Here is a 25,369-nt window from a genome sequence, read left to right as displayed (position 1 = left end):
TAGATGTCTGGTGTTATTTCTGAGGCCTCTGTTCTGTTCCATTGGTCTATATCTCTGTTTTGATACTGTACAATGCTGTTTTGGTTACTGTAGCCTTGTAGTATAGTTTGAAGTCATGTAGCATGATGCCACCAGCTTTGTTCTTTTGGCTTAGGATTGTCTTGGCAATGCGGGGTCTTTTTTGGTTCCATATGAACTTTAAAGTAGTTTTATCCAATTCTGTGAAGAAAGTTAGTAGTAGCTTGATGGGGATGGCATTGAATCTATAAATTACCTTGGGTAGTATGGTCATTTTCATGATATTGATTCTTCCTATCCATGAGCATGGAATGTTATTCCATTTGTTTTTGTCCTCTTTTATTTCGTTGAACAGTGGTTTCTAGTTCTTCTTGAAGAGGTCCTTCACATCCCTTGTAAGTTAGATTCCTAGGTATTTTATTCTCTTTGAAGTAATTGAGAAAGGGAGTTCACTCTTGATTTGGCTCTCTGTTTGTCTGTTATGAGTGTATAGGAATGCTTGCAATTTTTGCACACTGATTTTGTATCCTGAGACTTTGCTGAAGTTGCTTATCAGCTTAAGGAGATTTTGGACTGAGACGATGGGGTTTTCTAAATATACAATCATGTCATCTGCAAACAGAGACAATTTGACTTCCTTTTTTCCCAATTGAATACCCTTGATTTCTTTCTCTTGCCTGATTGCCCTGGCCAGAACTTCCAACACTATGTTGAATAGGAGTGATGAGAGAGGGCATCCCTGTCTTGTGCCAGTTTTCAAAGGGAATGCTTCCAGTTTTTTCCCATTCAGTATGATATTGGCTGTGGGTTTGTCATAAATAGCTCTTATTATTTTGAGATATGTTCCATCAGTACCTAGTTTACTGAGAGTTTTTAGCATGAAGGGCTGTTGAATTTTGTCAAAGGCCTTTTCTGCATCTATTGATATAATCATGTGTTTTATGTCATTGGTCCTGTTTATGTGATGGATTACATTTATTGGTTTGCCTGTGTTGAACCAGCCTTGCATCCCAGGGATGAAGCTGACTTGATCATGGTTGATAAGCTTTTTGATGTGCTACTGGATTTGGTTTGCTAGTATTTTACTGAGGATTTTTGCACTGCTGTTCATCAGGGATATTGGTCTAAAATTCTCTTTTTTGTTGTGTCTCTGCCAGGCTTTGGTATCAGGATGATGTTGGCCTCATAGACTGAGTTAGGGAGGATTCCCTCTTTTTCTATTGATTGGAATAGTTTCAGAAGGAATGGTACCAGCTCCTCCTTGGGGGTTGGGGAAGTTCTCCTGGATAATATCCTGAAGAGTGTTTTCCAAGTTGATTCCATTCTCCCCCTCACTTTCAGGTACACCAATCAAATGTAGATTTGGTCTTTTCACGTAGTCCCATATTTCTTGGAGGCTTTGTTCATTTCTTTTTACTCTTTTCTCTCTAAACTTCTCTTCTTTCTTTATTTCATTAATTTGATCTTCAATCACTGATACCCTTTATTCTACCTTATCAAATCAGCTACTGAAGCTTGTGCATGCGTCACGTATTTCTCATGCCATGGTTTTCAGCTCCATCAGGTCATTCAAGGTCTACTCTACACTTTTTATTCTAGTTAGCCATTCATCTAATATTTTTTCAAGGTTTTTAGCTTCCTTGCGATGGGTTTGAACATCCTCCTTTAGCTTGGAGAAGTTTGTTGTTACGAGCCTTCTGAAGCCTACTTCCATCAGTGCATCAAAGTCACTCTCTGTCCAGCTTTGTTCTATTGCTGGTGAGGAGCTGTTATCCTTTGGAGGAGAAGAGGCACTCTGGTTTTAGAATTTTCAGCTTTTCTGTTCTGGTTTCTCCCCATCTCTGTGGTTTTATTTACCTTTGGTCTTTGATGTTGGTGACCTACAGATGGAGTTTTGTTGTGGATGTCCTTTTTGTGGATGTTGCTGCTATTTCTTTCTGTTGGTTAGTTTTCCTTTTAACAGTGAGGTCCCTCAGCTGCAGTTCTGTAGGATTTTGCTGGAGGTCTACTCCAGACCCTGTTTGCCTGGGTATCACCAGCAGAGGCTACAGAACAGCAAATATTGCAGAACAGCAAAGATTGCTGCCTGCTTCTTCTTCTGGAAGCTTCATTCCAGCAGGGCACCCACCTGTATGAGGTGTCAGTTGGCCCCTACTGGGAGGTGTCTCCCAGTTAGGCCACATGTGGGACAGGGACCCACTTGATGAGACGGTCTGTCCTTTCTCAGAGCTCAAATACTGTGCTGGGAGAACCACTGCTCTCTTCAGAGTTGTCAGACGAGGACATTTAAGTCTGCAGAAGTTTCTGCTGCCTTTTTTTCAGCTATGCCCTGGCACCAGGGATAGAGTTTACAGAAGCAGCAGGCCTTGCTGAGCTGCAGTGGTCTCTGCCCAGTTCAAGCTTCCCCAGCTGCTTTGTTTACCTACTCAAGCCTCAGTAATGACGGTGCCCCTCCCCCTGCCAGGCTGCTGCATCACAGGTCAATCTCAGACTGCTGCACTAGCAGTGAGCAAGCCTCTGTGGGCATGGTACCCACCAAGCCAGGCACAGGATACAGTCTCCTGGTGTGCCATTTGCTAAGACCACTGGAAAAGCACAGTATTTGTGCATGAGTGTTCCGATTTTCCAGGTACAGTCTGTCACAGCTTTCCTTGGCTAGGAAAGGGAAATCCCTCAACCCCTTGCACTTCCCAGGGAAGAAATGTCCTACCCTACTTTGGTTTCCCCTCCATCGGCTGCATCCATTGTCCAACCAGTCCCAATGAGATGAACCAGGCACCTCAATTGGAAATTCAGAAATCACCCATCTCCTGCATCTATCACGCTGGAAGCTGCAGACCAGAGCTGTTCCTATTCGACCATCTTAGAACAGAAATAAGATCACTTATTTTCAATGGCATTTTGTCTTTAACAATTAGATTAAAAAAAAAAAAAAGACTATAAACAACCAATAAAGAGCTGCCACGCAAAATACTGGAATAAAAAACAGAGATTTAGGGATACATATTTTATTTTATCGAAATAAGGCACATTCTCTTGGGATTTGCTCAAGTAAACTGTGATCAATACATTAAAGTGCCAATAACACTACATAAAACTAGCTAGTTTGAAAATATTTATGAGATTATTTGTTAGAAAATATTTCAATTTTATTTTTGTGTATGCTTGATTTCTTCAGATTATTTCGTTTGTCTTGAATGTCAATTATTTTTACATAAGAATATATAATTGTATAAACTAATCTTTAATGAAAGATTATTAAATAAGAAAACTACACACATTCATATACATATCTATTTCTAATTGAATCAGAATATATTCATAATGAGTTAGTTTTTACAAACATATTAGTGATAGAGTTGAGTATAATGGAAAGATTCAAAAAACCTAGATGGGTTTTTTAAAAGTCTTTTATTTAGTTACCCTTTTGTAAAATTGAGAATAATTTGCTTTTTAATATTCCCTTCAACTTAACATTTATTAGTTTATCCTGTTTTGGTGTTTCACATATCTACTTTTTTTGAGACAGGGTCTCACTCTGTCACCCAGGCTGGAGTGTAATGGTGCGATTTCGGCTCACTGCAACCTCTGCCTCCTGGGTTCAAGTGATTCTCCTGCCTCAGCCTCCGTAGTAGTTGGGACTACAGGCACCCACTACTGTGACTGGCTAATTTTTGCATTTTCAGTAGAGACAGGGTTTCAACATGTTTGCCAGGATGGTCTCAAACTTCTGACCTCAGGTGATCCACCCTCCTTGGCCTCCCAAGGTGCTGGGATTACAGACATGACCCACCATGTCCGGCCCACATACCTGCTTTATATACATCTTTTTTTTATTTTACAAAAAGTAATTAAATATGTTGCAATTTGATTTTGTTACTTGAAGGATTTTTTTGTGATTTAAGTGTGAAAAAACCTTCATATTCTGTATTATAAACAAATAATGTTATTAAACTTATTTATTAAACAACAAAATTAAAACTCATATTCCTAATTAAACAAATGAAATAATTTACTGTATTAGTAACTTCACAGACTTTCTTATTACAATCCTGAAGAGATTCTCCTAGAAAATGTTACCTTGCTGCAATTTCCCAATTTGCCTGAGGGGTCTTAGATATAGTCGTTGGATATAAATAATTACTTTATATGTTTTCTCAAAGGCAAGAATATATTTTATACTCCTCTGTATATGAAGCCCCTTGCATCTTATTTTCATATAGCACACATTAAATTTGTTTCTGCAATGAAAATTCAATGTATGTTCATTTAATTTTATTTTTAGAAGAAGAATGTCATGTTCCAATTTTAGAAGCAAATGTAGATGCTAAGCCAGAAAAAGAAAGCTACAAAGTTGGAGATGTGTTGAAATTCTCCTGCAGAAAAAATCTTAAAAGAGTTGGACCAGATTCAGTTCAATGTTACCAATTTGGGTGGTCACCCAACTTTCCGACATGTAAAGGTCAGTATTTATTTTAGAAGTGATGAAACAAGAATTTGATTTTTGTAATAATGCCTATATATTTTTATTGGAGCTTATATTACATCTATAATCTGACAAAGTGGTAAAATGCAAAGGTAGTATTTTATTTAGAAAGGAGAAAGGGTGCAGTTCTGTAGTAATTAAGTTGCATCCATTATTTAGGTGTCCTTAATCAAGGAGTAATTCTACTTCTGTGTTTGAAAATACATAGTAGGATTTTATGGGTCAAAATATAGTAGCTGGAATTGAGATGTGTTAAGATTTTTCCATCTAGCTCAATAAAAAATTTATACATTTTAAAAATATTGTATGAACAACATTATATTTTATTAAGTAATTAAGAAAATAATCAAGTCACTGCATATATGAATTATTCATTAGAAAACAATGATGATTTGTACCTGCTTCAGATGGCACTATTTTTATCAAAAATGGCTCATCACATTATTTCAGGTATGTATTAGTCCATTTTCACAATGCTGATAAAGACATACCCAAGACTGGGCAATTTACAAAAGAAAGAGTTTTAATGATCTCACAGTTTCACGTGGCTGGAGACACCTCACAATCATGGCAGAAGGTGAAAGGCAAATCTCGAATAATGGCAGACAAGAGAATAGAACCTGTGCAGGGAAACCTCCCTTTATAAAACCATCAGATCTCGTGAGACTTATTCACTATCATGAGAATAGCACGGGAAAGACCTGCTCCCATAATTCAATTACCTCCCACTAGGTTCTTCCCACAACATGTAGGAATTGTGGGAGTTACAATTCAAGATGAGATTTGGGTAAGGACACAGCCAAACCATGTCAAAGTATTTCTAGATATTAATAAAACTTATAATTATACATTGCATATGTATATTATATCATATATTAGATAACTATTTACTTTTATGTAGCATTCAGATTATTGACCTACTTAAAAATCTTCAAGAGTACAGCTTAATATCCTGATTATAATAAACAGCCAACAAAATATTGGTAAAGATGGACAATCAGGATGTTTAAATACAGAGAGGATATAAAATTGTACTAAGAAAATATTATTAATTTGGTGAAATGTAATAAGATATTTTGTATATGTAGGCAAATGTCTTTATGAGATAGCATTCTGAAGAATTTAGGACTAAAATCTCACTGTCATTTACTTTCAATTACTTCACAAAAAATAAATAAATAGGGCAAAGTGTAACATTTTTATATCTAGATAATCAGTTTATAAGTGTTCATTATGCATTCTTTCTCCTTTCATTTGCTCAAAATTGTTCATCATGAAAAGTGTCAATATTTGAGGAAATGAAAGAAGTCAATACACTATGTACACTGTAAAAAACACATGTCCCCAAAAATAGAAGTGCAATATAAAGATAATTAATTTCTAAGTCAAAAACATAGTAGCTCCACATTTTGCTATACTTATAAGACCATTTAAGCATTATTTATGGTTTCTTTATAATAGAACGAGTACAGTCGTGTGGTCCACCTCCTCAGCTCTCCAATGGTGAAGTTAAGGAGATAAGAAAAGAGGAATATGGACACAATGAAGTAGTAGAATATTATTGCAATCGTAATTTTATAATAAAAGGACCTAAGAAAATACAATGTGTGGATGGAAAATGGACAACTTTACCCACTTGCGTTGGTAAATAAATATTAACATTTAAACAGAACAGTTACTATTACTTTGCACTTACATATAAATACACATGTAAATATATTTAAAATATTTTCAGAGTAAGCACTCATTTTATTACATTTTCTTAGAGCAAGTGAAAACATGTGGATATATACCTGAACTTCAGTATGGTTATGTTCAGCAGTCTGTCCCTCCCTATCAACATGGAGTTTCAGTGGAGGTGAATTGCAGAAATGAATATACAATGATTGGAAATAACGAGATTACCTGCATTGATGGACTATGGACAGAGCTTCCTATGTGTGTTGGTGAGAAAACATTGCTAAACTTCATATTTGATTATTTATAATTTCGATTGGGATTGTATAAAGTGTTTAAATCTGGCTAGAATTACAACTTTATTGATACTGACTCTTCCTTTCACAAGTAAAATATGTCAATCCATTTATTCAGGTCTTACATTAAACTTTGCCATATGGTTTTATGAATTTCTTGTTATTACTGCACAGATTTCTTCACCAGTTTATATGGGATTTTTCTGGTATGATGAATGGAAACTTTTATTTACTTATATGCTTGAATAATTATACTTCCTATATGTAAGAATGTGATTTAATTGCATACATTAATTTTGTTTCCAGTAACCTTGTTGAATTTCTGTATTAATTCTAATATTTAATTTGGATATTGTATTTCTACAAATGATGGCAATTTAATATATTTTATTTCATTGCTCTAACTCAGTCTTTACCTCAGCATGTTCCAGATAGAACAACCTAAAAAATAACAGTGTAGCTTGAGTTCTATTAAATTCCAGAGTGTTTGGAGTCCCTCCATAGAAGAAGAGTAGGGGACTAGGACCCAGGAATTAGGCATGATCCTTGCTCCTTCTGTCCCCATAATTCTCTTATTTCTATTCTTAATTTTCTGGTCAGTTTGTCAGTTTCCTCCACAGAAGTAGTAAGTAGTACGTAGTAGTAGTCTATCAGCCTGTGTGCTCTACTCTTACCTTGCAGCCTCAGGACTTACAGCCTTGACACTTAAATATTTGCAGGTTTTCTTCCTGACACCCTCAGATCCTGGCCTCTTTTGTTCTATCTCTAGCAAACTCAATACATTAAAGCCTCTAATTTTGAACTTTAAAGACATGCAGACTTTCTGCTGCTGTTCTCCTTACAGAAACTGAAACAGAACCGCCTCTCTCTCCATCTCGTGAACTTTTGGATTATCAATTGGCCCACCCATTGCTGGGAAAAATTACAGTAGGTGTTGCTACCCATTGTCCCAGGCAAATACCTGGTCAATGGCCATCCATGATGACCTATTGTGAGGGAATGTTTTCCACCACCAGGAGCCAGAACTCTGTTATGGGAAGATGTAGATCATATATCTTCATGGTCATCAACTTTTATGCAAACATCAACCTCTAGCCCCATATGGGATAAATTAAAAATAGAAACCATTGCAGAGAAACACCTATAAGCATAGAAGTAGCAGAGCACACTCCATGTCTCATTATCCCAAACTTTTACACACTAAGGAAAAGGCTCCATAACTATCTACATGTTTATGGGAAATGGGAAAGAAACTTAACAATGAGAACTACTTAGACAAGTAGGCTTATTAGGAATGTATGTTCTGAAGCTCAGTCATGTTATTATTGGTGAGTTCTTCCCCTGAGAATACTCTGACTTACTGAGTCAGAGGTTTTGCTGAACTTTTGAAATGTGAGAGTCATTGAACCTCAAGGGGGATCTAGATTTATCTCTTACTGATGCTTTGCTTCCTACAGACTTACCCATGTATTGCCTCTTTTTATTATTTAAATGTTTTGAAGATATTTAACACAGTTTAGTGCAAAACAATCATACATGCGTACATTTTCAGAGCCTTTAACAATTCATTTGTAGCTTCCTAAGAACTATCCTTCAGTCAAAACTCCCACCAGGAAAACCCATCTTGCACTTTCATTTCTCAGAAAACTTTCTGACCTCCTTTCCTGTCATTCAAAGATGGGATACATTTTTTTGTTTCATTTTTTCTTTTTTCAACAGCATTGCCCATTTTATGCAATGAGATCAAGAATAATTTTTGTGATGTTGCTTAAAAGCATCAAACATAATTATGCTATTAATATTTCAGATATTTTATTGACATAATTGTTTAGTTTCTATTTAATGTTATTTTTTACAGCAACACACCAACTTAAGAGGTGCAAAATATCAGGAGTTAATATAAAAACGTTATTCAGGTCATCTGGGAATGAATTTAATCATAATGCTAGAATACGTTACAGATGTTTAGACATCCCTGGATACAGGTACTCAGTCTGCATAAACGGGAAATGGAATCCTGAACTAGACTGCACAGGTAAGATTTGTTTAAAACATTTTGTTGATGCTGTTCCTTCTTTACAAAAAAATTATTTTGAAATTAGAATGTTTTTAAATTAAATATTTTTTTGTGGCATACAATTTCTAAGCTAATAGTAAAGTTAGAAACTAGTTATAATACTCTTTCCAGACAAATGTTATTCTTTAAAAGCCTTGTCTTTCTGGTAAAGATGAGCGAGTAAAGCTGTTTTTACTCTATTACAGTCTCACAAAACCTTGAAAGAAAAAAAGAAATAAAGAACTGTAAAAAAAGAACAAAACTTAATCTTCAATGACTTTAAGAAACAATTAAAACCCCAATTATGAACTGTGAAACAAAACTAACAGATATTGCCAATTCTGGACCAGACAGTAGGCTGAGTAAAAAGTAGGCTGAGAAAGAAAATATATTTGAGTAATAAATTATTTCCCTAAGAATAAGTCCCACATTCCTCGAAGGCTTATATTCAAATCATTTAATTTGAGCAATAGGATTATAAATTACAAGTAATTATAAAATGGGGCACCCATATTAAATTAAAATAAACCAGAATTAGAGAAAACAAAGTGCTTAAAAAGGAATGACAATAAAAGACAGAAGATAGACTGCAGACTTCTCATCAGCAATATAAAAAGCCAAAGAAAATAGGGTAATCTCTTCAAAGTGCTTAGTGAAAGTAACTGGCAACCAATTATTCTGTATACCAATATAATTGACTAATGATTCCAAAATAAAGAAATTTTCAACCACAGGAAGGATAGGAGTTTACACACAAGATCATAATTTGAAAGAAATCATATAAAATATACATTAATGAGATAAAATACTAATTTATAACAAAAGGTGTGAGGTCATTAGAAATTGTGAGGAAAAATACTGGAATATATTGTTAAACACATAAGGATTTCAAAATGATAACTACAATCTGTTTAAAGCAACTGGAAAATTTTTATGTTTATAAAATATTTGATTTTATTATATATTTTTTTCTATTTGAGGAAGAGAAATATTCTGATAGTGGAAAGAAGTTTGAAGCCTTTTATGTGTCTGTGAAATGTTTACTTAAATTGGCCATTCAGCCCACAAATAATTCTGACAACTTCAAATATTAAAGCCCTATAGATCACTTTTTATAACCACAAACAAATAATATTAAAAGTGGATAAAAAGTTATCCACTTCCTTACCCTTCATTTTGGGTAGGGAAATAATTTACTTCCAAATAACCTAGCAATGTAATGTTTAAAATACTAAGAACTATGTTGTAATTATAAGGACACATAATAAAACCTATGAGGTGCAACATAACCAAAATTTAGAATGATGTTGCATTCTAAAAGTATACATATATACTTTTTCCAAAGTAGATAAGTTTAAGGCTATGAATGCCACTATGAAAGTATATATATATATATACTTTTATATATGTATACTTTTATATATATATATACACTTTATATATGTATACTTTTATATATGTATATATGTATATCCTAAAAAGCTAGGGGGAAAAATGAATTCAGATATTAGGAGGAAAAGGAGATAATAAAAGTAAAAGCAGAAGAAAATGAAATAGAATCTTGTATTTCCAACTAATCCAAGCCATGAAACTAATGTTTTGAAAAGATTAACAAGCAGAGCTGTCTAAATGAGATGACTCTAATCAAGAATGGTGTGCATACACAAACATTTCTACAACCAAAGAGTAGATGAAAACTGAAATACAGGGAATAATAATATGAGTTCAAATTTTTTACATAAATAAATTACAAGCATAAAGAGAAGGAAAATACTGTGAGGCATAAGTATCATAATAAGGAAGAAGCCTTTTTTAAAGTTTTGAGAAGAGCTGGTAGATAGTAGTCTGGAGATTAGGTAAGAACGTTATTAGGTGGCAAATATTTGTTACACACGTTGCTTGTTCTTGAGAAAGATAATAAAATTTCTCATTTTATGAATCAGAAATACATGGCTTCAATAAGTTATTTGGTCAAAATCAAGACTGGAGCTTGTTTCCAGATTTTTATATCAGTGCTGTTTCAAATAGACTGTGTGTACACTAGGCAGAAATTTCTAAAGAGAATGTCCAACTCTATAAAGAAAGTAAGTTAGACAACTGAGATCATTATGTGTAATGTTCTTTTACCTAAAATATAAAAACAATAGTATTTGTGTGATATTTGAACATCTAAGTCACTTAGTTCGGACTTTGTTGATGAAATTTTCATTATTATTTGTACATTCGAGATTACAGACACCTTCAGCTTCCCTGTTTTCTGGCACTGGGACATCTAGGAGACTGATAGCAGGTAACTGCTGAGTCCCTAGATTGGCAGTACAGGCCTTGATGCTCACTCAAAAGAGTCTTGATGATACTTAATAAGTATTCATCTTTGTGACTATGTATTTAAACAAAAATACTTAAACCACCAAACAGAAATTCATAAACAATGAAAATGTTTAGTTTCCAAAATGTTTACAAAATACCTAAACAAAGAGGTAATAAGACATCTAAGTAGAAGAGCTTCTAAAGAATAAATAATATTGAAAAACTTACCCATCTATCAATCAAATGTGTCTGATATCCTCTTTTCATGTGCTCCTCATAGACTTTCTTCCAGCTCATGACCAAACTTTGCTAATCAAAAATGTTTTCTAACAATAATAATATCAGGCTAATTTTATCTTCTTTTGCAGTTAATTACTGAAATAAGACCGATCACAAAAGACTGGTCTTGTTAATGGTTGATTAGAATAAGATGCATCTGGAATTAAGTACTTTAAGTTCACGCTTTTCTTAAACCAGTAAATCAGTAGGACAAGTCATATAAAATATAAAATACGCATCAGTGGACCCCAGTCCCAGACATCTATCTAGATTTCCACAGGAACAGTGTCTGTTTAGATTTGCACTATTTTGCCTTTCTGAGCTTGAAAAAATAAGGAAAAATCCAATAAAAATTTCTAGTTTAGACAATATGTATGTTTTGGCTTATTTTATACTGACCTCAGGTTCTGTTCAAATAATTTATTAAAGATCTGTTGTATATAATTATCATATTTTTTAATCCAGCTAAACCAAGAAAGAGTAGATATGCATTCTTCCATCTTGATTTTTAAATGAAAATAGTATAGCAAGGAAAAAATGATATCTATCACTTTCAATATAATAATTTTGAAGGGAAGTGCCAGTAGACAGTAGCCACTACTCTGGAAAAACATGAGATGAAGAGATGAAGGAGACCACTGTAAGGGCATGAGCCCAGGTCAGGAGGTTTAGACAATGCTTTGGCATCCAAGTTGACCATTTAAAACTTTTCCCTAAGATAAGCCAAACAACCAAAAAAGAATTTAATTCCTAGTCCAACGGAGGCATTCCAGTTATGTTCATTACCAGTCATTCTCATGTTTACAAGAAAATGCAAGTCATGGAAATCCTATATTGAGATGTAGGGTTCAGTTATTAGGGGAAGTCATAGTTATTTCTGATTATCGTCATTTTTATTTTTAGTTCTAAATTGTTTAAATTAGATGTACATAACTTTTTGAATCACATGGGTTAGTTAGAAAAAAATTACAGAAATTTATTTGTAAATCATACAAGAGAATTGACAGGAATAATGAACAGGAGATGCAAGAGAGCATCTGAAAAATTTTAAACTAATGGTTATAACAAAAACAATCACTTTTTAAACTGTAAACTATAGTGACACAAAAAATATTTGTTATTATAACATTTATATATAGGGAGAGAGAAAGAGAAAGTGATAGGGAGACATAGTGTGTGTGTGTGTGTGTGTGTCATTGAATGTTCCATTATCCTGAAACACTACCCTGTTGAGCTTTTTTCTTAACTTTTATTAATCATATAATTTAATTCCAATATTTTGTAGGACAAAAGGAACAATTCTGCCCACCGCCACCTCAGATACCTAATGCTCAGAATATGACAACCACAGTGAATTATCAGGATGGAGAAAAAGTAGCTGTTCTCTGTAAAGAAAACTATCTACTTCCAGAAGCAAAAGAAATTGTATGTAAAAATGGACGATGGCAATCATTACCACACTGTGTTGGTTAGTAGTTTATTTCTAAGTAATTTCACTTAAAAAGAGGTTATTATTCCCCTTTGCTTTATCTAAAGAAAGAAAAAAGAACTTATGACTAATCTATTGCACTGTACCCTAAAGCCTTAAATTGCTAAGTAACCAATTCTGTCATTTAAAAAGTTTCTCTATGCGTTATCTTCAACAGTGTTCATAGAAGAAACAAGTTTGAAATTTCTACATCTTCTTAAAAATCTTTTCTAACATATTTTTACTGTACCTTTTCTATGTTTAAATATGTTTAGATATGCAAATATTTACCATCATGTCACAATGGCTCTATAGTATTCAGTACAGTAGCATGCTGTACAGGTTTGTGGCCTAGGACAGTGATGCCCAACCCTTTTGGTATCAGGGACCTGTTCTGTGGAAGACAATTTTTCCATGGACTGAGGAGGTTAGGGGATGTTTTCAGGATGAAACTGCTCCACCTCAGATCATCAGGCATTAGATTCTCATAAAGAGCATGCAACCTATATCCCTTGCGTGTGCAGTTCACAATAGGGTTCAAGATCCCATGAGAATCTAGTGCCCTGGCTGATCTGACAGGAGGTAGAGTTCTGGCAGTAGTGCTCATTCGCCCACCACTCACTTCCTGTTGTGCAGCCCACTTCCTAAGAGGCCACAGAGGGTACTGGTCTGCAGCCAGGGGTTTGGGGACAACAGGAGCAATAGGTTACACCACATAGCCTAGGTGTGTAGTAGACTACATTATCTAGGTTTGTGTAGGCTCACTCCATGATGCTCACACAAGGAAAAAAGAGCCTAATGACACATTTCTCAGAATATCTTCTTGTCATTAAGTGCTACATGGCTGCATTTCAAAAACACGTATTTCAAAATATTACCTGACAGTACATCAGCTACATCAAGGAGTGCTTAGCGCTGGACAAGATGTCTGATAATTGAACAATCTATTTAACTAAATAAAAACCATTGGTAATTTTGCCTAGAGGTATTTCCATAGGGAGTGAGTAAATAATTGCACTGTGTTCAAGAAAGAATGTGGGGTGATAAAGTAAGATCGTGGAGGATGAGAAACAAGTAAATGTATTCAAAAGGGGATAGAGAAATGAGGCAGTTGCCAGATAGAAGATATGGATAAAGTGAAATTTTACCTTATTGAATTGTGACATTTTCAGCATGTTTGTAGGTTGGTGAATGGTTAAGTGGAGAGGGAGAAATTGATGTTACAGAAGAAAGGAGATAATTCATGAAGAAGGGTCTTTTACTAGTTTAAAGGCTAAAGAATCTAGTGTCCTCATGAAGAAGTCAATCTGAGAAAGCAGGGACAGTAACTCAACGAAACAAGAGGAGGTACAAGTTATTTGGAACAGGATTACTTAGTGATTTCATATTTATGTTCTTGGTGATATATAAAGGGAGACCAGTCAGTACAATGGAATGTATTCCAACCAATCTTAGCATGAAGTTGTTTTTTTTTTAGTTTTCCCCCAAATCTCTTCATTAGCATGAAATTGAAACATTTATGGATAAGGAAAGATGCCTACAATATTATGTGATATCAAAAAAGTAAATGCAGAAGAGTATGTCTGCAATTCATTTTCAGTAAAACTACAAGTTTATGATCATATACTAGTTGGTATGTGCTATTTGCATAAAGTAATAATTACCCTGAGACTAGAAATGGTAAGAAAGTTGTTTACTGTTACCTTTCCTCATTAAATAACAATTGACTATTAAGGGGTGGAAGAGGAACCTAGACCAGAAGTTTACTCACCTGTCTCTCTTGCCTTAAATAAAAGCTATTCCCAATATTTTATATGAGTTTCACTTTAACATGAAAGGAGCTATGATACGTTTTGAATCAGACTTTATAACAGAAATACTGTAATTAATTATTTGAATTTCCAGACACCTTATATTAAAGATATGATACATGGTGCTTTATGATATTACTTTGTTTAAACTAACATACTGACTGTCTCTCAACAAATAAATGCTATTTTCCAGAGTCTACAGCATATTGTGGGCCCCCTCCATCTATAAACAATGGAGATATCACCTCATTCCCGTTATCAGTGTATCCTCCATGGTCAACAGTGACGTACCGTTGCCAGTCCTTCTATGAACTCCAGGGCTCTGCAACTGTAACATGCAGAAACAAACAGTGGTCAGAACCACCAAGATGCCTAGGTGAGTTCTTCATATTCTCTCAGAATCTGAGATTTAATATTCATAATGTAGTTTTTATGGACTTACTTCATAGAATAACCCTTAAGTTTCATTCAGTCAAAATCTTTCTTGTCAAATGTAAATACATACAAAGAAACATTTGAAAAATTTGCTTTAGGCAAAGTGAGAAAAATTTTTTTAAACACTATAAATAAAATTTTAAAGACCTATGTGTGATAAGGTGCATTATGAAATTCTATAAATAGAGACCAAAGCTATTGATGGGGCCTATTCTCATACCATTAAATATCTTCATGTTATAAGCATCTACCTGAGAACTTCTCACAGAGACCATTTGAAAAACGTTGGTCTAGGAAAGCTGTCATTTAATATTGTATAAGGTCCTACTTGTAAACCTGAAAGCTTTCCCTAGTAGAACATCCAGTTGACTAATACTGACATGGCTTTTTACTTGCATGTTGCCAGAATTTCTGGCAGGACAGATAGAAAATCTGGAAGAGTTATTGAGCCACTTTCCAAATCTTCACTATCCCTTCTTTTCACCCTATTTTTTTCTACTACAAAATAATGTCAATATACATGTTAAGTTTCCACAAATTCATGTGCACTTTGTGGCATTAAAAAAATTAACATAGTAGACTCCTTATGAAAACTTGGAGATTCACTTTTGGGGTTTAAAAGGAGATTCTTTTATTGGTCATGACAAACTAAAAGCGACAAGATACAAAGAATATGGGCGAATTAATAACACCAATTATGGGAAAAGCATGAACGTCAGTTTACTCTAGAATAAGCGGAAGAAAACTGTAATTTCCATAAACCCCTCTGTTTTCTGGTGTCCAAAAGAGACATCATGATAATAAGGATCTGTTCCTGCAACAGTTCTCACTATTGCCCAGTGCCTCGATTCACGGGGCTAGACCAGATGTTTCTTATAGTCTTGAAAATTCATCCTTCTGATGATGTCTCTTTCTTCCACCTTCTGTCATAACAAATTACCCCAATGCCACTATGGCCTATACAGTGCTTCAAACCACTACTCTACGTGAGTCCCCTCTCCCAGGATATCATTAAAATTGTGTGGGAACTGAACTCAGAAAATGTTGAGTTAGTATAAGGCAGAAGTATCATCTGAACAATTTTGATAGAATGTAGAAAAACTAGGTTTCAAAGGTAACTTCCAGGGTTTAAGTTGGAGGGATTGATGGATAGACAAAAATGCCATTATCTAATATTTTAAGTGCAGCAAAGTTTTAGATGGTCCAATAATTTAAAATAGGCAGAAATTATCATGGCCAGTGATCATAAAATAAATTTCCAAAAGAAAAGCAAGAACAAACTTTGTAGCCTAAAAAGTGTGTACCATGTTGACAATCAGAGTTTGTGGGAAGGTCCTTCTAGCAAAAAGAAACAGTATTTTGAGCAATAACAAACACACAATTACAAAAACAAACAAGCAACAAAACCCATCAAAGGTATCTAGACAATTCAAGGAAACATGATCTAAATATGAAACGTAAAATAATTTTATTTCCTACGAGATAGGAGATTAAGATTAGACAGCTCTGAAGAAATAATTTTTTCCAGCCAGGCGTGGTGGTTCACGCCTGTAATCCCAGCACTTTGGGAGGCCAAGGCGGGAGGAATCACCTGAGGTCAGGAGTTTGAGACTAGCCTGACCAACACGGAGAAACTCCATCTCTACTAAAAATACAAAATTAACTGGGCATGGCTGGCTTATGCCTGTAATCTCAACTACTTGGGAGGATGAGGCAGGAGAATCTCTTGAACCCTGGAGGCGGAGGTTGCAGTGAGCTGAGATTGCGCCATTGCACTCCAGCCTGGGCAACAAGAGCGAAACTCCATTAAAAAAATAATTTTTTCCAAAACCAGACATAAATTTCTTTGGATGGTTTGTAGGTATTTAATGAAGTAGGGAGCCATTACATATTTTTAATAGCAGTTTCTTGACATAGTATCTTTTTGTATTTTTATTTTTTTCAAGACAAAGTCTTGCTCTGTCACACAGGCTGGAGTGCAGTGACATGATCTTAGCCCACTGCCACCTCCACCTCCCGGGTTCAAGTGATTCTCCTGCCTCAGCCTCCTGAGTAGTTGGGATTACAGGCACATGCCACCATGCTCGGCTAATTCTTGTATTCTTAGTAGAGACAGGGTTTCGCCATATTCGCCAGGCTGATCTCGAACTCTTGACCTCGTGATCCATCCACCTTGGCCTCCCAAAGTGCTGGGATTACAGGCGTGAGCCACTGCGCCCGGCCAAATGTAGTATTTTAAAATTATCAGTTGACTAAGAACATGTGGTTATTTTATACCAAGAAAACATGCAATATGGGGAAATTATTTAAGGCCCTGGCAGAGATAGATTAGGGTCTCGATTAGTAGGTAAAAAACAGGAACCAAATGAAAGAGGGGTTAAAGATAACTTCAGAATTTCTCAATTTATGGGGAATATTCTCAGGTGCTTAACACATAAGAATATTTACAAATCAATCAAAATTCAATATAAAAAATATGTAGGGTACATAAACAGAAAATGAAAAACATACGGCAAACATGAAAAAATGTTTGTCTACACCAACATAAAATTTCAATGAAGTGGCAACATTCAACTAGGAAATTGGCAAAAAGAAAAAAATATATAACATAAAGATTTGGCAAGGATGTGGGGAGTTAAGCACTCTAATATACATAAAAGTGTATAATTACATATACATGTGTGTATACATAATAGAAATATATATTACATATTACATATATTTTTAACATATGTGAATACACCTATACACATAATACACATAATATATGTATTCATATATGTTATATATATTATATTTACTATATAATATACAAATATATATTTATACATTAGATATAAATTGATTACATTACATTAGATATAAATTGTATGTAACATTATATGCATAAAATTAACAAACATATATTACAATTAACATACATATAATGGTATGTGTTATATATACAAATTATATTATATATTATATATTTATATAAGATATATATAAATATATATAAAATACTGATTTTAAGAAAGAATGAGTGATATCTGTGGTCAGGGAAGAAGATAACACTGTTTTTCCTACAGAAATCAAAGTTTCACAAAAGTTAAGATTCACAGATAGTTACATAATAAAAAGGGATATCTAAACAAACAACATTCATGCTGGTAGAATTTTTAGTAAAGTATAGCAATTAAGAGCTCAGGCTCTGAACTCATACTGGCAGGATCCATATTCTGGCTCAAAACACTGACTAAACTGTGTGGCCTTGAGAAAATCTCTTAGCATTCATTTCCTCATATGTAGCCCATACACAGTGCTAAGAACAACACCAAGAATAACTCAATCAATATTATTTTTAAATAAATATTAATATTTTTCATCATTTTAATTCCACAATACTCTTAAATGCAATTTCACTATTCTATGAAAAGTAAAGATGCATTATTATTTATTTATTTTATTGTACCATTTCTTCTTTCAGATCCATGTGTGATATCTGAAGAAAACATGAACAAAAATAACATACAGTTAAGATGGAGAAACAATGAAAAACTTTATGTAAAAACAGGGGATACTGTTGAATTTCAGTGTAAATTCCTATATAAAGCGAAGATATCATCACCATCATTTCGAGCAATCTGTCAAGAAGGGAAATTTGAATATCCCATATGTGAAAGAAGCGAGCTTAATTTTCCTGAATAAATTCTTAAAACATACATCTATGCTAAAAGTAGCCATTATGTAGCCAATTCTGTAGTTACTGCTTTCATTCTTTCAGGTGTTGTTTAACTCAGTTTTATTTACAACTCCGGATTTTCAGAGTTTCTGAAATTTGTAAGCTGAGAGAACAATGCTTCACTTAATAAGAGGGGGTCTTAGTCCATTTTACATTGTTATAACAGAATATCACAGACTGGGTAACTTCTAACCAATAGTTTATTTGTTTCATAAATCTAAAAGCTGGGCAGTCCAAGATTGAGGGGCTACATCTGGTGACGGTCTTCTCAAAGCATCATAATATGCTGGAAGGTATCACAACATGGTGGAAGGCATCACGTGGCAAGAGAGCATGTACATGGGAGTGAGAGAAAAAGGGAGAGAGAGAGAGAGAGAGAGAGTGTGGTGGGGCGGGGAGGAGGATAAACTCATCCTTAAAGACACCACTCCTGAGATAACAATCCAATCCCATGATAATGGCATTAATCCATTCAAGAAGGCAGAGCTCTCATGACTTAATCACATCCTAAAGGGCTCACCTCACAACACTGTTGCATTGGGAGTTAAGTTTCCACATAAACTTTCGGGGACACATTCAAACCACAGGAGAAAGTCATATTATTCCTGGGCAAATCACAATATGGGGAATTGTATTCATAAATGTCCACAGAGACAGTAAATGTTCTCGCTTCAGTAATAATTCATCTAATCCCTCCTGTTTGTCTCAAATTATAAGATAACTTTGAAGCTTTCTGAATTAACTTTATTTAAGAGGAAACGTAGATGTTATTTTAGTCTCTATCTTCATGTCATCATCACTTAAAAACCTGCAAAAGCTGTCAACTTTTATGGTTGTAGCAAGTATTAGTAAATATTTATAAATCCTCTAATGTAAGTCTAGCTACCTATCTAATACTGAATACCCCTTAAAGTATTAAATGCCCCATCTCCTATAAAAGAGTAGACTTTGAAGTTTTAACCAGTTCTTCTGTGGAGCTTCTAATCTAGTCAAGAGGTGATATACACATACGAAAAGGTGAAAATTATTTGGTTACAAAATTGCATATACAGAATTATCTAGATGTGTATAAATGGTTGTAGAAGAAAGAGTGAGAGAAATAAAAATGATGGCTTTAATAATTCTATATGGTTTAGGTTTAAAAAATTAAAATAGGATGGGCACAGTGGCTCACACCTGTAATCCTAGAACTTTGGAAGGCCAAGGCAGGTGAATTGCTTGAGGCCAGGTATTCGAGACAGCCTGTCCAACATGGCAAAACTTTGTCTCTAATAAAATACAAAAAAAAATAGCCAGAGAATGTAGTGCATACCTGTGATTCCAGCTACTTGGGAGGCTGAGGCAGAAGAACCTGGGAAGCAAAGGTTGCAGCATGCCAAGATCATGCCACTGCAGTCCATCCTGGGTGACAGAGCAAGACTCTGTCTCAGAGAAAGAAAGAAAGGAAGGGAAAGAGAGAGAGAGAAAAAAGAAAAAGGAAGGAAGGAAGGAGGGAAGGAGGAAGAGAAAGAAAGGAAGAAAGGAAGAAAAAGGGAAAAAAGAAAGAAAAGAAAGAAAGAATATTTTCAAATTTTTCACATTTTCCCAAATTTTACATTTTTCATGTTGAACATATATTACTTTTATATTCAGAAGAGAGTAATCAAAACTGTCACTAACAAACAAGGCAATAGAAGATGGGTATAAAGACCATGTTAGTCATGATGCTGATTTCATGCAACAACTTTATTATTTTTTGATGTACCATAGTTTGGGAAAATACTAAACAGGAAGTATTAGAAATATATTTTAGATATTCCTGTACTTCACACAGCATTTCTTAATTAAAATATTTTTAGTCAGAAGGTTTTTTTAGGTAGCCTGGAGGATGGAGGCTGCAGTGAGCCAAGACGGTGCCACTGCACTCCAGACTGGGCAACACAGCGAGACTTTGTCTCAAAAAAAAAAAAAAAAAAAAAAGATTTTTAAAAGTATCTATTAAAAATATGACTAGTAAAACAGGTAAAAATTAAGACTTAAAATATTCATCACCACAGATTTGACAATTGATTCTTAGATATCACACCAAAACCACAAACAAGAAAATATAAAGTACAGAAATTGCATTTTCTCAAAATGTAAAATGTCATGCTTCAAAGGATACTATTGAAAAAGGAAAATAGAACTCACACAATGGGAAAAAAATATTTGCAAAATTGTATATCTCATAAAGTACTTGTATCAAGAATATATGTAAGGAACTTTTACAACCACAAAAAAAGAGAAATAAGGCAATTTCAAAATAAGCAAAGGATTCAAATAGACATTTCTCTAAAGAAGATATATAAATGGCCAATAGGCACATGAAAAGATATATAACATCATTAATTATTAAGCAAATATGAATCAAAACCACAGTGAGATAACACTTCACACCCTCAAAGATAGGTATAAGCAAGAAGTCAGGTAATAACAAATGATGTCAAGGAAACTGGAAGCAACATACACTTCTGGTAGGGATACAAACTGGTTTGACCAATTTGGAAAACAAGCTGCAGTTTTTTAAAAAGTTAAACAATAATATTGCCATTAATTCAGCAGTCTACTCCTAAATACATACCCAAGATAAATTTTTTAAAATGTGTCCACAAAAACACTTGTACACATATGTTTATAGCAGCATTATTTGTGTTAGCCAAAAGGAGGAAACAATCTAAATGCTCATCAATTGATGAATGGGTAAACAAAATGTGGCATATCTAAACAATGGAATATTATTTGGGCATGAAAAGGGAATGAAGTGATAATAGATGCTATAACATGGATGAACGTTGAAAATATTCTGCTAAGTGTAAGAAGCCAGTCACAAATGACCACATATTATGATTCCATTTTTATGGCATGTCCAGACTAGGCAAACTATAGAGATAGAAGGTGGATCTGTGGTTGGTTAGGGTTGGAGCTGAAGGAGAGAGGTTAGAAGCTGATAGCCAAAGTGTACAGGGTTTCTTTTTGAGGCGATAAATATTCTAAAGTTGATTGTGGTAATTGTTGTAAAACTCTGTGATTATATTAAAAAAATTAAATTATACCCATTAAGTGGGTGAATTGTATGGTATGTAAATTATATCTCAATAAAGACGTGACAGAAAATAGCAGTAAATGTTTACAATTCATGAGAAGGATACACTGGAAATTTAAAAACTAAAAATAGTTTTAAAATTTAGGCTTAGTAGCAGAATGTAGAAAAAATTATCTGGGGTTGAATAAAAAAATAAGAATTTGTTACTCACACTTGCTATCTATTGAAACAGCCGGCTTCATGTCTAGGAAGAAGGCAGGTAACAGTTTTCGATTCTGAGGGGGAAATCTTGAATACAAATATTAACTGAAACTTAAATATATATATATATATATATATACGTATGTATATGTGTGTGTGTGTGTGTGTGTGTGTTTTATTCTGAGTAAAATCGTAACCTTATTTTATTTTATCTTTATTTTTATTTTTGTAGTGATGAGGCCTTACTATGTTACCCAGGGTAGTCTCAAAGTCCTGGCCTCAAGCCATCCTCCCACCTCAGTCTCCCAAAGTGCTGGGATTACAGGCAAGTGCACCACACTATTCCTGTAACAGTATTTTAAACCTGAACACTCCCTCTCAGTTCCTGAGAATTTTTCTAAGTTTCTCAAGCTATTCTGTGACACAATCTAAAGCAAGGTGTTTGAACAACAATATAGGGCTCGTTGCTTCACTTACCTTACTACTCCCCTCCAAAGTATAAAGGAAGCCAGACAAGCAAAAGGACTGAAATTAGAAATTACAGAAAACATTTCCTTACAGATATTTGTCAGGCGTCGTGAGTACCACAACCGCTTTTCTTGGGGGAGATGGGTAGAGCTTCATTCCCCATTCCCTCCAGTGTAATAAGAAGGGCTTCAAAGAGATTACTTGGGTGGGTTAATCAAGAAAAGACTGATAAAGCCTCCACCCTGACCGCCACTTGGCTCATCCCCCTACTGGAAATCTAAATCCTTTTTTACTAGATAGTAAAATGGTACGTGGTGGAAAAAATGAATTCCTGGAACCAAAACATAAAATGCAAAGGCTGATAGGATTATAAAATGAAAGCTGAAATGTTTAAGCAAGTTTTATGTAAAGTAGTTGTGTATCCTTTACCTAAATGTTTCGTGGAAATGGATATTGTGTCTGACTGAGGAATGTTTCCCCTGCCTAGGACTGTAAAACAGGACGTATAAATCAGCCCTGTGAGCAATATTAACTGAACTTGCTAAATGGGAGCCAGTAAGATTGCCCAAGCCTAGAGTTTAGAGTGAAAGTTGAGAGTGCTGGTGGGGCGGAATCCTCCACTTGAGAGCCCTTTGTGGAATGTTCACTGGGACTGATGGCAAAAGCCTGTGAGTACCTCCCAACAGCAACTACTAGCGCTTTAGAGGAGAGAACTTCCCTCTTTCAGGGCATTTACTGCATTGCTATGGGAAAGTACCCTTTTGCAAATGGAAATAGCAGTGCACAAGACTTCCATAATAAAATGGAAATGATTTGTATAGGACCTTGCTACTTGGGGAGCACAAGGAGGAGATTCTAAGAATCAGGGAGCTACTTTTTCCCCTTGGCCTGACTTTTTCTCCCTTGGCCTGACTTTTTCAATTCCGACTTGACTTGTGGATGACAATTTAAAGGTGAACAAATGACATCCTGTTTGGAAGCTGCTACTCTGTTTGAAAAAGCCTCAAGAAAACCTTTTTATTTTGAGATATTTATAGCTTACCAAGATTGAGTACAGTATATTTTTGTGAGCAAAATTTACCTTCTCTCTACCCAAGATCTCCAAAACTTGGAAACTATTCATGAGTATTTTTCTTTTAGAGAAATATAATTATTTGCAAACGTTCAGTAAGAATCTGTTTTATTTTGTAACAGGATATAACTGGAGACAGTAGTTATTTTACCAGGACTTTGACTGAAATGGCATATTTTCAGATATGACCAGACTGAGGAATTGAGGCCAACTTTATAGCGCCAATAAAAAGCCCCTAGGAAAGGCTGGCCTGGTACCTTGTCTAAATGATTCCCGTGCAAAGTTTCTGACTTGTAGTAAGTAAAAAGAATGTCCCTTTCAAAAAGGCCCAGGAGCCTCAAGATATTTTGGGACCTCAAGAGGCATGGAATTTGTACATTTATAAGAAGCACAGTCTAATGGCAAGTGCTTGGCTTGGTTTCTGGCCTTGAGGCTTTTAAAAAGTCAAATCTAGGCCGGGCGCGGTGGCTCACACTGTAATCCCAGCACTTTGGGAGGCCGGATCACGAGGTCAAGGCGATCAAGACTAACCTGGCTAACATAGTGAAACCCCGTCTCTACTAAAAATACAAAAAAATTAACTGGGCGTGGTGGTGGGCGCCTGTAGTCCCAGCTACTAGGGACGTTGGGGCAGGAGAATGGCGTGAACCCAGGAGGCAGAGCTTGCAGTGAGCCGAGATCGTGCCATTCTGGACTATAGAGCAAGACTCCCTCACCAAAAAAAAAAAAAAAAAAAAAAAAAAAGTTAATCCCAAAGTGCTGGGATTACAGGCGTGAGCTGCTGTGCCCAGCAATAATGCTTAATCTTATTTCTCTATGAGATTCTTCCTTCTCTCTCAAAAGCTCTGGAACCTATGGTCATTGAGCAATAAACTTTCTTATATCTTCATCCTCTTCTCAAGAAATTACAAACTCCTTCACATAAGGCAAACTTTGCTCTCTCCTTTGTGGACACTGCTTTCTTTGTATTCCTCTCAAACTGAAATTGTCTGTTAACATGCATCCACTCTTCTTGGGACATGGAATCAATGTTCTTACTGATCTTCATATTTTTTCTCAGATTATTATTCTGTTTCTTTCCTTCCTTTAAAATCCCCTTCTTGAAAGCTCATTCTTTTCAACGTTACCACTTGACAAAATGTTTGCTGCTGTTATGGTTTGCCTCTGTGTCCCCATCCAAATCTCATCTTGAATTGTAATCCCCACATGTCAAAGGAGGGACCTGGTGGGAGTTGATTGCATCCTGGGGACAGTTTAACCCATGCTGTTCTTGTGATACTGAGTGAGTTCTCATGAGAGCTGATGGTTTTAAAGTGTGACATTTCCTCTCTTTCTCGCTCTCTCCTGCCACCATGTGAAAAAGATTCTTGCTTCTCCTTCACCTTCTGCCATGCTTGTACATTTCCTGAGGCCTCTCCAGCCATGCAGAACTGTGAGTCAATTAAACCTCTCTATAAATCTCAGTCTCCAGTAGTTCTTTATAGCTGTGTGAAAACAAACTAGTACAGAAAATTGGTACTGGGAGTGGGACAATGCAATAGAGATACCTAAAAATGTGGAAGCGACCTTGGAACTGGGTAACGGGCAGAGGTTGGAACAGTTGGGTAGGCTCAGAAGAAAAAAGAAAGGTGTGGAAAATTTGGAACTTCCTAGGGACTGGTTGAATGGTTTTGACCAAAATGCTGATAGTGATATGGACAATGAAGGTGGTCTCAGATGTAGATGAGGAACTTACTGAGAATTGGAACAAAGGTCACTCTTGCTATGCTTTAGCAAAGAAACTGGCAGCATTTTGCCCTTGCCCTAGAGATCTGTGGAACTTCAAACTTGGGAGAGATGGCTTAGGGCATCTGGGGGAAAAAATTTCTAAAAGGAAAGCATTCAAGATATAACCTGGCTTTTTCTGAAAGCACACAGTCGTATGTGTTCACAAAGAGATTATTTGAAATTGGGACTTATGTTTAAAAGGGAAACAGACCGTAAAAGCTTGGAAAATTTGCAGCCTGACCA

General features: G+C 35.2%; 1 protein-coding gene across 1 annotated transcript in view; it reads left to right on the top strand.

Moving 5' to 3' along the window:
• Window positions 1-18,554, top strand: part of CFHR5 (complement factor H related 5) — a 28,746-nt gene extending 10,192 nt beyond the window's left edge. Inside the window, exons 4-10 of the mRNA XM_003893359.5 lie at window positions 4,304-4,480; window positions 5,966-6,148; window positions 6,271-6,450; window positions 8,336-8,512; window positions 12,408-12,590; window positions 14,595-14,777; window positions 18,303-18,554. Of these exons, the coding sequence (XP_003893408.2) occupies window positions 4,304-4,480; window positions 5,966-6,148; window positions 6,271-6,450; window positions 8,336-8,512; window positions 12,408-12,590; window positions 14,595-14,777; window positions 18,303-18,523 (1,304 nt within the window). The 3' untranslated portion in view covers window positions 18,524-18,554. The remainder of the gene's footprint in view (window positions 1-4,303; window positions 4,481-5,965; window positions 6,149-6,270; window positions 6,451-8,335; window positions 8,513-12,407; window positions 12,591-14,594; window positions 14,778-18,302) is intronic.
• The last annotated feature ends 6,815 nt before the right edge of the window (window positions 18,555-25,369 follow it).

This window comes from Papio anubis, chromosome 1 (genome assembly GCF_008728515.1).
Source record: "Papio anubis isolate 15944 chromosome 1, Panubis1.0, whole genome shotgun sequence".
Lineage (NCBI taxonomy): Eukaryota > Metazoa > Chordata > Mammalia > Primates > Cercopithecidae > Papio > Papio anubis.
Note: the sequence above shows the minus strand (reverse complement) of the source record. Positions and strands in the feature narration are given on the sequence as shown.